At 42.2% G+C, this 17,289-nt stretch overlaps 3 protein-coding genes across 17 annotated transcripts in view; all 3 read right to left on the reverse strand.

Annotated features, from left to right (window-relative positions):
* Positions 1 to 17,289, reverse strand: part of LOC137602779 (protocadherin gamma-A2-like) — a 208,616-nt gene that overhangs the window by 36,355 nt on the left and 154,972 nt on the right. Inside the window, exon 1 of one of the 15 annotated variants that reach the window (XM_068325802.1) lies at positions 14,891 to 17,269. The exons of the other annotated variants lie outside the window; for them this stretch is intronic. Within the exon in view, the coding sequence (XP_068181903.1) occupies positions 14,891 to 17,269 (2,379 nt within the window). Of the gene's footprint in view, positions 1 to 14,890; positions 17,270 to 17,289 lie in introns of those variants that run through there. 15 annotated transcript variants of the gene reach the window in all.
* LOC137603130 (protocadherin gamma-C5-like) lies at positions 434 to 9,853 on the reverse strand. Its single transcript, XM_068326367.1, has 2 exons — positions 9,835 to 9,853; positions 434 to 1,592 (listed from the first exon to the last, which is right to left on the reverse strand). The coding sequence occupies exon 2, from the start codon at positions 1,373 to 1,375 to the stop codon at positions 434 to 436; it is 942 nt and encodes a 313-aa protein (XP_068182468.1). The 5' UTR covers positions 1,376 to 1,592; positions 9,835 to 9,853.
* Positions 4,285 to 6,753, reverse strand: LOC137603131 (protocadherin gamma-C5-like). The gene has a single exon (XM_068326368.1). It carries the CDS (start codon positions 6,751 to 6,753, stop codon positions 4,285 to 4,287), a length of 2,469 nt encoding a protein of 822 aa, XP_068182469.1.

Below are 17,289 nucleotides of genomic sequence, written 5' to 3' on the forward strand. Positions count from 1 at the left end.
GAACTCGTAAGATTCATAACAAGCAAGAAACAAAGATTTATAGTCAATATCATTTTGCAAAATAATAATAAATACAGAAATAAATGAGTACTGGCACAGAGCTATGTGATCTGATGCTGAATCGATACAATGCGCCAATAAATGCATATAGATAGACAGACAGACAGACAGACAGACAGACAGACAGACAGACAGACAGACAGACAGACAGACAGACAGACAGACAGACAGAAAGAAAGAAAGAAAGAAAGAAAGACAGAAATAAAGAAAGAAAGAAACAAAGAAAGAAAGAAAGAAAGAATGCTGCATATATTTGCTGTTTCTCACATTGAGTCGCTATCCACCTTCGTGGTGCTGATATTTTAATAATTGAAATTTGTCTTGGAATGTTTTACTATCTGTGGTTAAAGAATCACGATTTAATGCATGGCTTTTATTCTCTGCTCACCTGCTGGCTCTCAAAGGTCCAGGTGCTGTCGGGTAAAGACGCATCCAGGACACTGATCACCTCCTTAAAGTCACTGGTGCTGCTGGGTTTGATCAGAGTGAAATCACTGTACTCTGACATGGGGGACATGCAGGACCTGAACGACTGACTCTGAGACAACATGTCTCCTCCCAGGACCTCCACGTACTTTATGGGTCCATCGGTGTTGAGCTGAAGCTGCAGGTTTCTGTTGGGGTTCTTGTAATCATCACAGTCGCTCCGTCTCACGCAGCAACTACCGCTGCTCCTGCTGTTCCTCACGCATTTCACCGCTAAGATGACAAACGTCACCAGAGACAGCACGGACACCGAGGCCAGAGACACGATCAGATAAAGGGTGATTCTCCCAGTTTTCTTGCTGGGCTCGGACACTTTCTGTCGGAGGTCTAAGATGGGCTCCTGGAGGCCGTCCTCCAGCAGGATGGACACCGTGACGGTGGCAGACTGGAGCGGTTCTCCGTCGTCTTTCACCTCTAGAAGCAGCCTCTGAGAGGAGTCGTCCTGCTCGGACACAGCGCGTTTAGTCCTCACCTCCCCTGTGTACAGATTGACCGTGAACAGAGAGGCGTCTGTGGCCTCCGCCAGTCTGTAGGAGATCCAGGCGTTATGGCCCGAGTCGGCGTCCACGGCCGTCACCTTGGTAACCAGGTGACCCGCTTTGGCGGAGCGGGGCATCCTCTGATGGGAGAGGGAGCCCTGGGCAGCGGAGGAGGGGTAAATGACGGAGGGGGCATTGTCGTTCTGGTCCAGGATAAAAACATGGACGGTGGCGTTGCTGCTGAGAGACGGAGAGCCCTGGTCCTTTGCCTGAACCTGGATCTGAAACACCTTCACCTTCTCGTAGTCAAACGAGTGCATGCTGTAGATGCTGCCGTTATCTGAGTTCATGTAAACGTAAGACGAGACAGAAACGTCCTGCACTCTGGAGTCCAGTATGGAGTAGGAGATTTTGGCGTTTTCACCAGAATCCAGGTCAGATGCTGATACTGAGTACAGTATAGATCCTGGTACCCCATTCTCTTTTAAATAGACATTGTAGGAGGGCTGAGTGAACACAGGAGGGTTGTCATTCACATCAGAGATGCTGACAGGAATGATTTTCGTACTGGACAGAGGAGGAGATCCTGAATCAGTGGCTGTTATCTCAATATTATACTCGGAGATTTTCTCTCGATCTAAAACACCACTGGTAACCAGTGCATAGTTATGCGAAAACGATGGTTTGAGGGCAAATGGAATTTTTTGGGGGAGCTGTAATGAGACCTTCCCGTTAACACCGGAGTCCAGGTCCCGAGCACTAATCAAAGCTACCACGGTTCCATTCGGAGAGTCTTCACGCACTGGTTTTGGATGAGACGTGAGGATTATATCCGGCGCGTTGTCGTTAATGTCAATAACTTCAACATGAACAGTACAATGCCCCTCCATTCTCGGGCTGCCTTTGTCCTTTGCACTTATGTCTAGTTCATAATTAGAAGTTGCTTCGAAATCTAATTTACCTTTAAGAAATATCGTCCCTGATTTATGATCTATATTGAAAACAGAACGGACACTGTCTGGAGTATGAGCTCCAAATGAATATTCTATCTCCCCGTTTGGACCGTCATCCATGTCTGTCGCTTTCGTTTGCACAATCAACGCTCCTTCTGCGGCATTTTCACTAATAGATACCTTATATAATATTTTCTCAAAAGCTGGAACGTTATCGTTGATGTCAAGAATTTTAATAGATAGCTGAGCCGTCCCTGATCTCCCAGGGTTTCCTCCATCTAGAGCTGTCAGCAAAAGCTTATGGACAGACGTCTTTTCTCTGTCTAAACCTTTCGCTAAAATTAATTCCGGGACTTTTCTTCCTCCGGCAACATCTTTAACTCTAATATTAAAACATTCATCTTTACTGAGAGAGTATGACTTCAGTGAATTACTGCCAACGTCTAGGTCTATAGCGCTCTCTAATGGAAATCGTACCCCTAAAGCTGTCGATTCTGCAACCTCCAACGCGATATTAGTTGATGGAAATTTAGGTGCATTGTCGTTAATATCTTGTATTTCTACCTCCACGCGAAAAAGTTGCAACGGGTCTTCTATAACAACCTGCAGCGGTAGGATACAGCTGTCGCTTTGTCCGCATAAAGCCTCTCTGTCTATTCTGTCGTTCACCAGCAGCTCGCCCTTCGCAGCATTCACGCTGAAATACTGCTTACCAGCCTCAGCCGCGACAAACAGCTTACGGTCAAAAATCTCAGACAACCCTAAACCCAGATCTTTGGCGAGATTTCCTACCACAGAACCCTGTTTTAGCTCCTCCGGGATGCTGTAACGAGTCTGTCCGTCTATTGTAGTCCACAAGAGGAAGAAATGATGCCACCAAAGAGCAACCCATCCCCAGTCTCCGTATCCCGTTCTCTTTGTCATCCTTTTTCCGCTATAGCACAATAATTCCAGAACACACATTGAATGGAATAATGCTGCAATCCCACATCATAGGTATAAATCCACTCGATTTTTTTCCACATTCGTTGAACATGACCGCAAGTTAGAATATCAAATGTTCATATTCTAGAATAAGAGCAGTGTCTCCCTTCTCGGTCTTTGTATTCTTCACGTTACAGCACGGGGGCTGAAAAGGGGCAGGGAAAAGATTGCTTTGTACAGCTCTTAATCTTATTGGTGCACATCAATACAACGACCAACCAATGAGGGAGAAACTGATCGACACTCTTAAAGTCACAGCAGCTATTTTCTTCAGTCCCTTTCACTCACTTTAACCAGAGAGGATCATATCAAAATGTATGGAACACTGACAAATTAAATTCACCATACTGCTAAAATTATTTTCTAAGGAGAAAAAAAACGAAAGAACAAATGACAAAAGAAGTATTGGACATATACCAGTTACAACTGTAAAAATTCACAATTTCAATACTGGATCGTAGCCCCTCACACTCTCAGGCCCCCGTCCACACGATGCCGGAACTTTTTGAAAGCGCAACTTTTTTGTTGCGTTTACGCCTTCCGTCCACAAGACAACGCAGATATCCGGAACGAAAACGCAACTTTTTGAAAACTGCTGGCCGAGGTGGAATTTTTTGATAACGCTGGGTCTGCGTTGTCGTGTGGTCGGTGTACCCGCAACTTTTTCTATCCGGGGGGGGCGTGTCCCTTCAAGGAAAACCGCTGTGACGTCACGCATGTGACCCACGTCTACAGGTACAAACGGAGCTAAAACCGGCTATTTTCTGACATTTAACAGCTCCGCGTCTGAGATGCGTTGATAACATGCTTCACACTTGAATATTTGTACGTCTGTTTCTTTTTTTTATGAGTCACAAAGTTTATATATTTATTTGTTCATTCATTCATTCATTCATTCATTCATTCATTCATTCATTCATTCATTCATTCATTCATTCATTCATTCAGTCATTCACGTTCCTCGCCAAAGTCGCCGGCGCCAGTTCTGGGTCTGACCGGGATGCGCTGTCTGCTGGTGGAGGACTCAGTGATGGAGGTCCTCCTACAAGTCCCGGTCCTCTCTCCTGTCGTTTTGGAAGTTGTTCTGCTTATAAACGTGTTTATCAACGCACTGATGCGGATACGTGTGGACGGAGATCTTTTTGAAAACGCTGTCCTGTGGACGCGAATCGTTTTCGATGTCTGGTGAAAAAAGTTGCGTTTTCAAAAAGTTCCGGCATCGTTATTAGACGGGGCCTAATAAGGGCTGTTCACTTTTATTGTGCTGAAACATTCAAAAAAATATTTATGTAAATGTGAACACACTGACACATTTTTTTTGGTCAGGTGTCTTGAACATATTTTTTTTCTGTGCTCACCTGCTGGCTCTCAAAGGTCCAGGTGCTGTCGGGTAAAGACGCATCCAGGACACTGATCACCTCCTTAAAGTCACTGGTGCTGCTGGGTTTGATCAGAGTGAAATCACTGTACTCTGACATGGGGGACATGCAGGACCTGAACGACTGACTCTGAGACAACATGTCTCCTCCCAGGACCTCCACGTACTTTATGGGTCCGTCGGTGTTGAGCTGAAGCTGCAGGTTTCTGTTGGGGTTCTTGTAATCATCACAGTCGCTCCGTCTCACGCAGCAACTACCGCTGCTCCTGCTGTTCCTCACGCATTTCACCGCTAAGATGACAAACGTCACCAGAGACAGCACGGACACCGAGGCCAGAGACACGATCAGATAAAGGGTGATTCTCCCAGTTTTCTTGCTGGGCTCGGACACTTTCTGTCGGAGGTCTAAGATGGGCTCCTGGAGGCCGTCCTCCAGCAGGATGGACACCGTGACGGTGGCAGACTGGAGCGGTTCTCCGTCGTCTTTCACCTCTAGAAGCAGCCTCTGAGAGGAGTCGTCCTGCTCGGACACAGCGCGTTTAGTCCTCACCTCCCCTGTGTACAGACTGACCGTGAACAGAGAGGCGTCTGTGGCCTCCGCCAGTCTGTAGGAGATCCAGGCGTTATGGCCCGAGTCGGCGTCCACGGCCGTCACCTTGGTAACCAGGTGACCCGCTTTGGCGGAGCGGGGCATCCTCTGATGAGAGAGGGAGCCCTGGGCAGCGGAGGAGGGGTAAATGACGGAGGGGGCATTGTCGTTCTGGTCCAGGATAAAAACATGGACGGTGGCGTTGCTGCTGAGAGACGGAGAGCCCTGGTCCTTTGCCTGAACCTGGATCTGAAACACCTTCACCTTCTCGTAGTCAAACGAGTGCATGCTGTAGATGCTGCCGTTATCTGAGTTCATGTAAACGTAAGACGAGACAGAAACGTCCTGCACTCTGGAGTCCAGTATGGAGTAGGAGATTTTGGCGTTTTCACCTAAATCAGGATCAGCTGCTGACACTGAGCATAAAATATTTCCGGGAACCTGGTTCTCTTTGATATAAATGTTAAATGAAGGCTGAGAGAAAACCGGTGGATTATCGTTTACATCTAACAATTCAACAAATATTACTCGGTCACTGGATAATGGAGGTTTTCCAGAATCCGTAGCACTAATCTTGACACTATACTGATCATTTTGTTCACGGTCAAGTGGCCCACTCGTCACTAAAGAGTAATGGTTAGAAACGGATGGCTTTAATCTGAACGGGGATTGGGAAGACACGCTCAACGTGACCATTCCATTGTCATCTGAATCCGGGTCTTTGGCGCTTATTAGCGCAACAACTGTTCCTACGGCTGCATTTTCAGGAACGGGTGTCATCAAAGACGTAACAATTATTTCAGGAATATTGTCGTTAATGTCAACTACTTTAATTTCAACGCCACAATGTCCATCCATCTCGGGATTACCTTTGTCTTTAGCAGTTATGTCGAATCTGTGTACGGAGTTTGTTTCGTGGTCTAAAAGTCCTTTAACGATAATAGCTCCAGTGGATGGGTTAATGTCAAATAATGATAAAATCAAATCTATTGTTTGCTCTGCAAAGGAATATTCAATTTCACCGTTCAATCCTTCATCTGCATCTGTAGCTCTAACTTGTAGTATCTCCGTTCCAGCTGTAGATTTTTCACTGACATTCGCCTCATATACTTGTCTTTCAAACTGTGGTGCATTATCATTGTTGTCCAGTATAATAACAGTTATTTCAGAAGTCCCTGATCGCACCGGATCTCCACCATCTACCGCAGTGAGGATGAGCCTGTGTACAGGCAGCTTTTCTCGATCGAGCGGTTTTTCCAGGACCAGTTCGGGGATTTTTCTTCCGTCTTTGTGTGTTTTCACAGTCAATTTGAAATTGTCATTTCTACTTATAAGGTAAGAGCGTACAGAATTGGGGCCGACATCAGGATCCTTTGCACTTTCTAACGGAAATCTTGCGCCCGGATTTACTAATTCCGCAATTTTGACTACTTTCTCTTTAGTAAGAAAACTAGGCGGATTGTCGTTTGTATCCAGAATTTCAATTTCGACTCTATGCAGCTGTAGAGGGTTATCTATAACCAATTCCAAAGGCAGCAGACATGACGCTCTTTGTTCACACAGTTCCTCTCTATCTATTCTATCAGTCACCAACAGCTCTCCCTTCCTCAAGTCCACGCTAAAATATTGCTTACCAGCCTCCGAAGTTATCCGTAATTTACGACGATGTAAGTCCGAAACAACCAGACCCAAATCTTTGGCTAGGTTTCCTACCACAGAGCCCTGTTTCAGTTCCTCTGGGATGCTGTAGCGGGTCTGTCCTTCTATTGTACTCCACAAGAAAACGCAGTGATGCCACCACACAATCACCTGCCATGCAGGCATTTTGTTCCACATTATTCCTCGTTCCTTGAATCCCTTTTCTTTCCACTCCAATCCCAGATTCTTAAATGAATAAATGTAAACGATCTAAAATCCAACGTAGATGTGTCTTCCGACATTAAAGTGATATTCATGCTTCGCGTCTGCATGTGCATCTCTCTCCTCCCGTGCAGGACATGGCGCTGGTTATGAAGCAGGAGTTTCTCAGAGGGAGACAGAGTAGATCTCTTTGTACAACACTCGATTTCATTGGTGGACAGAATAAAGCCAGTGCACCAACCGTAGCACCAGAAAAAAATCTACAGAACAGTGACGTATAACGTGTTCCATGGGGGATGAAATATCATCTGATACATATTTATCTCACATTAAATCCAATTTTATTAAATTATGCGTTTTTGTACTTATAATATTCATAAATATAACAACAACAACAAGAACAATACTCCTACCACTCCTAACACTACTCCTTATAATAATAATAATAATAATAATAATAATAATAATAATAATAATAATAATAATAATAATATTGTCAAATACAAATATTTTGAATTATATTCTTCCGTCTTCTAAATAACTGGATGACCGATTATTATATGATCGCTTAAACAATCCTTTGGTCTATCAATGATTTTTCTGTCTGCCTGCATGCATGCACCTGCCTTTGTGGCCGACAAGGCTCGTCGTTGCCTTCCTGTGGCCAGAGAAAGCCAATGCAGCCTCTGCAGACGTCATTACGCCCGCAGAGCCACAGAAAAATAATAACGTCAGCAGCCGACGTAAAATACCCGTATGGAGGTTTGTAGAGCAAATGAAATGGGAGGGGGAGCACAGACGGTGTGGGAAAGGCTTTTACTCCGATGATGCCTGCCTCTCTCTCTCTCTCTCTCTCTCTCTCTCTCTCTCTCTCTCTCTCTCTCTCTCTCTCTCTCTCTCTCTCTCTCTCTCTCTCTCTCTCTCTCTCCTCTCTCTCGCTTTCTGTCTCTCTTTTATATTACAATATTAATACAATATTGCTTAGCATTTTATAGATGAGTGCTCATGCATCTTAATTAAGGAATACTCTCTATATTAATGGTTTATCTCAAAATTAAATTCATTCCAATTGTTAAAATAAACGATTTCAGGATATCAAAATTAATACTAAAAATTAAAAGACGAGTAAAACAATAAATAGGTAACAGCCGTGTGCTGTAAATAGAAACGGACGACAGAGGGAGATGTGGAGAGGCAGCGGGACAGAGACAGAGGGAGGGGGGGCTGGAGCTGCTTTCAGCACCTCCAGAGCGGATAGCGCCACGCAGGCGGCCGACTGTCGCTGCTGCGTGGGGCCGGAGCAGCAGCTGGAAAGGACCGACCACCGCAGGCAGACAGGAAGAACAGTCCTCCGCCTCCTCACCATTGAACACATAGAGTGTAGAGCAAGAGCAGTAGGAGATCCACTCCAGGCGCAACTAATTCATTTTTACTGCAGAAACACAAGCATGATCGATTCTACAATATATTATCGTCATTTAAATACAATTTGAATTTGCCTGGGTTAAGCTTGGATTAAAACATGCCAAAATTGCTTTTCCATTAATTTGTTTTAGTGTAATTTTGTCACTTCACCAGTTATTTCCATGACTTCCCGGCATCATGACCAGACATAGTAATTCTGATGTAAACAATCAGAATAAAACAGGCATTTTATTCACACGTTAAATTTCCTGTTAATGCATGTGGTCACTGTGAGGAACTGAACTACACAATACAAAGTGCCTTACATTCATTACACTCCTATGCTCAGTTAAAATGTGCTGGCTGGAGGAAATCCTGAACCACAGACCAGAGGTTACCTGTTTAATGTAGGGAAAACACACACGGAGTCCACCAGAAAGAATACCATCCTATGCAGTGTGTTCAAACATGTTATGAAAGGACGGTGTTATCATTTCATACAGTCATTGATCAGTGTTGAAAATATCCACACAATGAATCGAAACTTTTATTTTGAAGCATGGTCTGTGATAAACTGTCAAAATGTGTGGGTTTGATTAAACAGATGCATGTAGACCATAAAATGAATAATCATAAATGCATATATGATAAATAAATATGATAAATATTATTAAAATGGCTTTTTTTTGGCTTTTATGAGTGCTTGCTTGTGTGCTTGCGCACGTGCACACACACACACACACACACACACACACACACACACACACACACACACACACACACACACACACACACACACACACACACACTTTGTAGGTGATCAGATCAAGTCACAGTCAAAACTTGAAAGTTACCATTATCGTTTTTCTTGAATTTGGTAGAACCGTGGTAGAAGATGAAAGATGTTTTAAAGAAGTCCATCCTGGACTTATTTTAAACTTATTTTAGAGAGGGATAAAGGAAACAATGCTCAGTACCATAAACTACATCATCAAACATGGCCTTAAATTTAAACTGGCAAGTCCAGGAGGATTACTTAATAGATTATAGAATATCTTCTCTTGAATGAGTACTTTACTGGTCATTAAATTACCTCTCATATGTTTTAGATTGTTTACTTACATGCTACGGGTACTAATATTTATACTTGCGAGTTATTGCCTGCACTGTTTGCATTCTTTTGTCTGATGACCTAGAGTACTTTGCTTTATGATAGACCCTATGTAAAGATAATAGCGGCCCAGAACACCAAAACAAAAGTTACAAACCGATATAAAATGTATTGACCGCAAGTTAATCCGGTCATAACCACACAAGTCAAAGTAAGAGAAAAGTAAGTAATAGTAAGTGGAACAAACCGGACAGGTAAGTAAAACTCATTCTGTTGTTTTAAGTGACTCATGCTGTTTCACCTTTCGTGTCACATTGAATGAACCAACAGTGGTGACGGTTGTTTTGTGAGCTAAACAAACACATGAAGCTGTCTGACTCAGTGACTAAGTGTCATATTAAATACTTAATGTTCGAAGATGTCACTGTTATGTTTATCTTTGAACTATGTCTGTAGTGATCTATAGTGTGTGTAGAGTCATCAGTTAATCAGTAATAAGTTGTGTGATTTAGAATAAAACTATTTCTTACCTTATTTTGCAAGTCAGGATTAACCAGGAAACAAGGAGGAAACAGGATCGGTGTCAGGCCATGACAGGAACACATGGAAGACAAAATAAGAGAGACGGGATACTGGTTAGACTGGTGGACAATACAGAGGTTCTGGCTTTGGCTAATAAAGAAATTTGAATACTTACCGTGTGGCTCATAAAAAAACTAATAAATGACTTTGATGGGAAAATGATATGTTGTTTGATCAGCCCCCAACACTATAAACTATACAAATTCTTGTGGCAAATCGTATACTTGAAAGCAAACAAATAGAAAATGACAATTTAAATTAATGAAAGAATATCTCACAGAGCCTTAAGTGTCAAACACATTTAAATAACCACATTATCATGTGAGTGTGTTTGTTTGTGGATGTTTTAGCTTGTGTGTGTGTGTGTGTGTGTGTGTGTGTGTGTGTGTGTGTGTGTGTGTGTGTGTGTGTGTGTGTGTGTGTGTGTGTGTGTGTGTGTGTGTGTGTGTGTGTGTGTGTGTGTGTGTGTGTGGGTTAGAGAGAGAGAGAGAGAGAGAGAGAGAGAGAGAGAGAGAGAGAGAGAGAGAGAGAGAGAGGGAGGATGGGACATTAGGGGACCTTCCTTTTTGCATCGCTGCTCATTGTTCCCTGTCAGAACTACAAAATGTGATGAAAACAATAAAAATAATATTTGGGGATAGAGAGGAAAAAAAATAATATTACAGTCAACATTCGCAGGTAGTTATTACCAACTAAATGAAATACATTCAGCCAGGCTTTATGAATGATTTCCAACAGTATTTACTCAATAATGTGTTACATATCTGTTTATGCTCTATGGAGGGAGTGGTGCTGTATAACCACTCCATCCTCCTCTGATTCCACTAACATATAAAACCCAAACAAAATACTGCTGAACAGAGCCATTACCCTCATTACAACAGCAGGGGGCCTCAAGGCGATGCCCCTGATACAAATTCATGATTTATTAATTGAATTCTTCACTCTGTGCTCATGTGTTTGTCACAGCTGTTGTGTGCGTGACTGTTTTTTGTGAGCTGAAATTTAGAATCCTGGGACAAAGCAGAGCAGCAGGACTTAAATGATTAAATGCAGGGAAGGTACTTTTGTTTTTGTACATGTAGTGATTTTAGGAATGCTATGAGGTGTGAGAATGGGTCCAAAATCCAAATCTATCCAAGTAAATTTAAAATAAAGTCATAAAGGAGAAGAATGAACAAAGAAATTAAAACATACACAGTGAGGCTGTTGCCCTTTTCATATAACTGACACAGATAATTGAATAAGAAAATATTTTATATTTACATGGACACAGGTTTACTGAAACAAGAGGTCAAAAAACAAAAGAGTATGTACTAATACAGTGCGTTAAAAGCAACCATGATCCCCCCACATCCTTCTTCATCATCAGCCACCTCGGATCTGAGGATGGTGTATCTGCTTGTCAAAAACAGGGGTGTCTCTACTCAACCAGTACCACCTCATACACAAAGCCATCACAGCTCATTGGCTACATCTGCTGCTGAACCCCCATGGCTCAATGAAAAATGGAATAGCCCTGCCCGTGAGTCAGCTTGTTGCTATGGTAACACATCCACCGTGTTCGCTTGCATCCCACCCTTGTATCCTGTGAGCTGGCAATGAAGACAGAAACAGCAGGGAGGATCCACGAGAAGACAAATAATGATGCTCAGACATGATGATTGATGATGATGATGATGATGATGATGATGATGATCAGAATTGATCATCAGAATTATAATGTTATTCAAATAAAGTGCAGTTGTAAGGACTGTTATTTAATAAAAACTCTCCAGATAAACAACTGAAATGTGATACAAGTTAGATCTTTCTACTTAAGGTGACCTACAAGGGGATAGAGTAGCACCATGTAACATGCACTGACTTTTTATAGACTGAACAAAATATCTGACACTGAGCTGTGTCCTTCTCTCTTTTTCTTCATCTCTTTCTCTCTGCGGCATAATGCTGCAGCTGGAGGGGGGGGAGGGATGCAGGAGAGGGAAAAAGGAAGAGCTCTGTAAACTAGCAACGCTCTTGAACAGTGGCCATCCAGTTTCAGCTGAAATCTTGCATAGTAGTGAGCCATAGTAATAGACCTGTGTAAATATTAAATTACATTAATCAGTAAATGATTCCATGATAGTTACACTAAAATGATATCATAATTATACATTATAGTATGGTTGCTTCAGAAATGAAGACTTTGGTCATTTTGTTGCATCAAAAGTAAAGAATAGTGAGTTGAGAATAAAATACAGACGCAATCAATTCCTGAAATGACGTCAAATTTGAGGAATCTGACAGGATTCTCCATCATTCTATCTAATAGCTCGTGTGCCTGGTACAGAAACACAACACTCACATCTCCACAAAACTAACACAAATGCAAATACAACACTTTAGTTATGCTCTCCAGTAAACACCAGTTATACATATGTTTATCATCTCTACATTTGTCCAAACAACATTGTAATATTACAGGCTGCATGTTCTCTGGCATCACATTTTATAATGTCGTCTGAAGTGCATTTTCTTGACCCCTTTGAACAAAGAAAATAAAAAAATCAGGGTCAGGAGCAGAACCGCACTGTGTCCATGACACCTGAACAGTGCACCCAGCTCCCTCTCATTAAAATGCACGCTGCTGTATAAAACAACAACAGTCTAAGAGGGAAAGGTGGAAGATGGAGAATGAAAATTGTAATATGGAGTTATTTACACATTGTTTTTTTTTTTATGCTCGGTGTACTAAAATGTCTGTTCTGATCCCACATATGTGGAATAGCTCACTGACAAAACATTAACCACATCCTGACATACACACAGTTCACAGTGTGTTGACAAGCCCATCGGCACACACATGGACACACAGCTGCTCACCAGACAGCGTGGCTATGAAGGTGGGACACTTAAACAATAGCGTGGGTCTGTGGGAACCGGGAGCTTCTGCATGTGGTTATAGTTTTGTGGTCAGTTGCAAAATTAGGAAGCTGATGATTTTTTGTTTTTTTCTTTACATTCAAAGTCATTCAAAGTAATTAATGACTGCTCCAAGGTAAGATTCTCAAGCAGGTAAAAGACAAAATACCAACAAACACAATGGGTAGGGAATATAAAAGAGGTGGAATTGTTTAATTGCATGCAAAGGTGGTTTTTTTTTAGCTCTGACTCCTACGGAGAGACTATCCAGAAGAATTTATTATACACTATAAAAACCTGCAAAACTTTGAAGCGTGACAAAATAAAACACCAGGATTTGAAAACTGCTAAACAGATAAAGTCCACACAGATGTGTTCTGATGATAGACTGCTTAAACTCAATGTTACAGTTAATAATAGACTTTGTAGTTTCTATTTTCAGATGCAAACACGCCAAACACTGTCAGGATTTGTGCTTTTTGTAGACTTACACCAACATAAAACAGACCAGGCACAATCATTGATCTCAGACTTCCTGTCATGTAGTAACTTAAGCAATGACATCTTTATATTAAGCTGAATATACTCTGTTAAAGCCATGATAGTTTCACTGAGTTGAAATGACAACAGTCAGTAAAGTGCGTTAATTTTCCTCACACACCAATCACTTTACAAACAGCACAAAGCGTTGATATTCAGAATTTAACACAAACCCTCACAGTTACTTTTACCGCTTATGCGAATTGACGTAACAGTCTCACAGAATTTCTTGACCACTACATTTTAATCAGGTTTGTGACAGATTTTTGCTTGTTATTGAATGTTTCCACTCAAACACCTTCATCCTCTGTCCTGATTTCCTCATGCCCTCAATTTCCTTTGTATACCTACTGCAGATCTCTCCCTCTGTGTGTATCTCTCTCTCTCTCTCACACACACACACACACAGCCATACACACACATTCACATAATTTATACCATCATCCATTCCCTTCATTCGTTATCATATCTCATCAACCCTTTATGAGACACAACTGTTTCTCTATCAGAACTTCCCTGAACCCCTAATTTCATCAGACAAAGAGGGCTGCACATCAAAATGGCTGCCCTGCATCTCTGACGAGAAAGCTGCACAGGGATGGTGGAGTGTGTGCCGCTTTACCACGTGCTTCCTCCCCTCCCCCACCGTCTCTCCTCTTCTTCCCATCACTCTCTCTGCTGCCTCGCTCCAAATCTCCCCAGCAGCAGCAGTAGCAGAGACCGTTCTCTATTCCATTCTAATGAATTTTAATCATCTTTCTAAATCTAACTGTTTAATTTTAGTTGTTGGTTTGGATGCCGTGCCTTCTTTATGGGTTTCATACATCTGTTTACTGCTTTTTGCTGCACACACTGTTTCCTCAGTGTGTGAAGGACTGTGTTTATGGCTGCAATGTATTATGAAGGGAATTAGGTCACAGAAAGAATAGTGCAGTACAGGACTGTGTGTCTCTATAAGACACCGATCAGTTGCAGTGTTTTAGCATGGGTATAAGCTAAAACATGTCTCACTTTGCAGCTCCTGGATGTAAAAATAACTAAACCCAATGTCAATGTTTTCTGTACATAATTTCGCATTTCAATGAAATATATTATATAAATTACAAACTCTATAATAAATGAATCAATCAATGAGAATGTCAAAAGAGGTGGGGAAAGCAAATTTAAAATCAGCCATTATTTCAAGGAAGTGTTGTATCATTAAACAAAACAGCTGTTTGACAACTCATACAACCACATACGAAGAGAACACATGAAAATAGTGGAAAGTCACTAGCAGCATTTGGATGTGAGCAGAAGCCTTGTGGAAGAGAAACAGATGTGTTTGAAATCAAAGTGAAATGTGAAAAGAATACAATCAGTTTGAAATAAAATCCCGTGTTGTATATTGTACAGTCTAAATAATTTAATGGAAGATACTAAAGTGGAGGAAAGGGAACAAAATGAAAGTACCATACCAGAGCTAATATATGATGAGTCAGGATTGGTTTGTTATGTTACAAAAAAGTCTGACAAAGTAGAAAGAAGTGTTTTAAAGATGCAAAGAAGATACTGTCTCACCTCTGTGAGCATGTTCTCTGACTCAGGTTTAAGTCTTGGCACTGTCCTGTCAACACTGAGAGTGTTCTGGGTGAAGGGCCGCGAGCACTTTATATCACTCTTTCTGGAGTCAGCGGTTCCATACGCATCATAACTGAGTGTCTGCTTCAATGTACCAGTCCCTCCAATGTCTGCGTACAGGGGCGGATAATATGGAATGACAGGAAGAGTCCCTTTTGATTTGTAAAACATACGCTCGTTTCTCCACCTGTAGATTTTCACCGAGATAATCACCACCAAAGACGTGATGAAGAGGAAGGAAACTACAGCCAAAGCCAACACCAAGTAAAAAGTCAGGTTGTCATTGTACTCCTTGTCGTGTGGAAAGTCAGTGAACTCCGACAGCACTTCAGGGAAGCTGTCCGCCACCACCACGTTAACAATGACTGTAGCTGAACGAGAGGGCTGTCCGTTGTCCTCCACTATAACAGTCAGTCTTTGTTTCACAGCATCTTTATCAGACACTTGGCGGATGCTTCTGATTTCTCCATTCTGTGAGCCCACTTCAAACAGCGCCCTGTCTGTGGCTTTCTGCAGTTTATAGGAGAGCCAGGCATTCTGTCCAGAGTCCACATCAACAGCCACCACTTTGGTCACCAGATAGCCCACATCTGCTGAACGAGGCACCATTTCAGCCACCAGAGAGCCTCCAGTCTGGACTGGGTACAGAACCTGAGGAGGGTTGTCGTTCTGGTCCTGGATCACTATTTTCACACTCACGTTACTACTGAGAGGAGGGGAGCCTCCATCCTGAGCTCTGACACGAATATTAAACTCTTTTGTCTGCTCGTAGTCAAAGGAACGCACAGCAAGAATCTCCCCACTATTTGCATTCACTGAGAAATAATCTGAGGCTGACATCCCATTCATTTGATTGTGTTCAAGAAAATAGGAAATGCGTGCATTGTTCCCGGAATCTTTATCACTTGCTTTGACAGAAAGAACTGACATCCCAGGTGAATTGTTTTCAGACATGAACGCGGTCAAAAGCGGTTGAGTGAACATTGGGGCGTGGTCGTTTACGTCTGATATTTTCAAATTAATGGTCTTATTGTTAGAATAAGGAGGGGAGCCTTCATCCATTGCCGTTATTGTTATGTTGTATTCCTGCTCTGTTTCGCGGTCCAGAACGTCATCGGTCACCATCGTGTAAAAATTTGTTGACGATGATTTGATTTTGAAAGGTAAATGAGGGCTAATAAAACACTTCACCTGGCCATTTTTACCTGAGTCCAGATCTTTGATGTTGAGCATTGCTACAACAGTATCTGGAGCCGAGTCCTCTGGTATGGGATTTGAAAGAGAAATTATACTTATAACGGGAACGTTATCATTTACGTCTGTCACTTCAATTAGAACTTTACTTGTGTCTGTCAACCCTCCTTTATCTGTAGCTTCTATATCCATTTCATAACGTTTAGTTTTTTCATAATCTAACGCACCGATTACAGTCATTTCCCCGGTGTTTGGGTCCATATTAAATAGAGATGACGCACTGTCGGTGTGCTGGGAGAACCAATACGACACCTCTTCGTTCGATCCTTTATCATTATCAGTAGCAGTCACTGTTAAAATAACAGTTCCCCGAGACGCGTTTTCTGGAACACTCAGTCTGTAAACTGACTGAGTGAACACTGGCGCATTATCATTTGCATCCAAAACAACGATATTTATTTTAACAGAGCCGGATTTCTGAGGATCGCCTCCGTCAAATGCAGTCAGAGTTAATTTATGCTCCTCTTGTTTTTCTCTATCAAGCGTAGTGTGGAGAACCATCTCAGTATATTTGGTTCCGTCAGGCCGAGAAACAACATTCAACTTGAAATGATCTGTAGGGTTGAGTTTGTATGTTGAAATTGTGTTTTTGGCCACATCTGGGTCTCTGGCGCTTTCAAGAGAAAAGCGAGACCCTGGAGAAGTAGATTCAATAACCTGGAATGTGTATTCCCGTTTTGAAAAGAGCGGAGCATTATCATTAATATCTGTGATCTCTACATCAATTCGGTGCAACTCCATTGGATTTTCTAGGATAATTTGGAAATGAAGAGAGCAGGGAGACGCTTGTTTGCACAAATCCTCTCTGTCTATCCTTTTAGCCACAACCAGAGTTCCTTTTTCTGCATTCAGACCGATGTACTCACTGCCGTCTTCGGTAAAAATCCTGGCCCGGCCGGATTTCATCCGCTTTACATCCACACCTAAATCCTGATTGATATTCCCGACAACTGAACCTATCGTCATCTCTTCAGGTATAGAATAACGAACCTGTCCAAGAGCTATGTCTGCGACACAAAAGCAGACAAGAAACGGGAACAATGCGGAGGATTTTTTTCCGGCCATGACATGCAGACCTCCCGTCA

This window comes from Antennarius striatus, chromosome 10 (assembly GCF_040054535.1).
Source record: "Antennarius striatus isolate MH-2024 chromosome 10, ASM4005453v1, whole genome shotgun sequence".
NCBI classification, from domain to species: Eukaryota; Metazoa; Chordata; class Actinopteri; order Lophiiformes; family Antennariidae; genus Antennarius; species Antennarius striatus.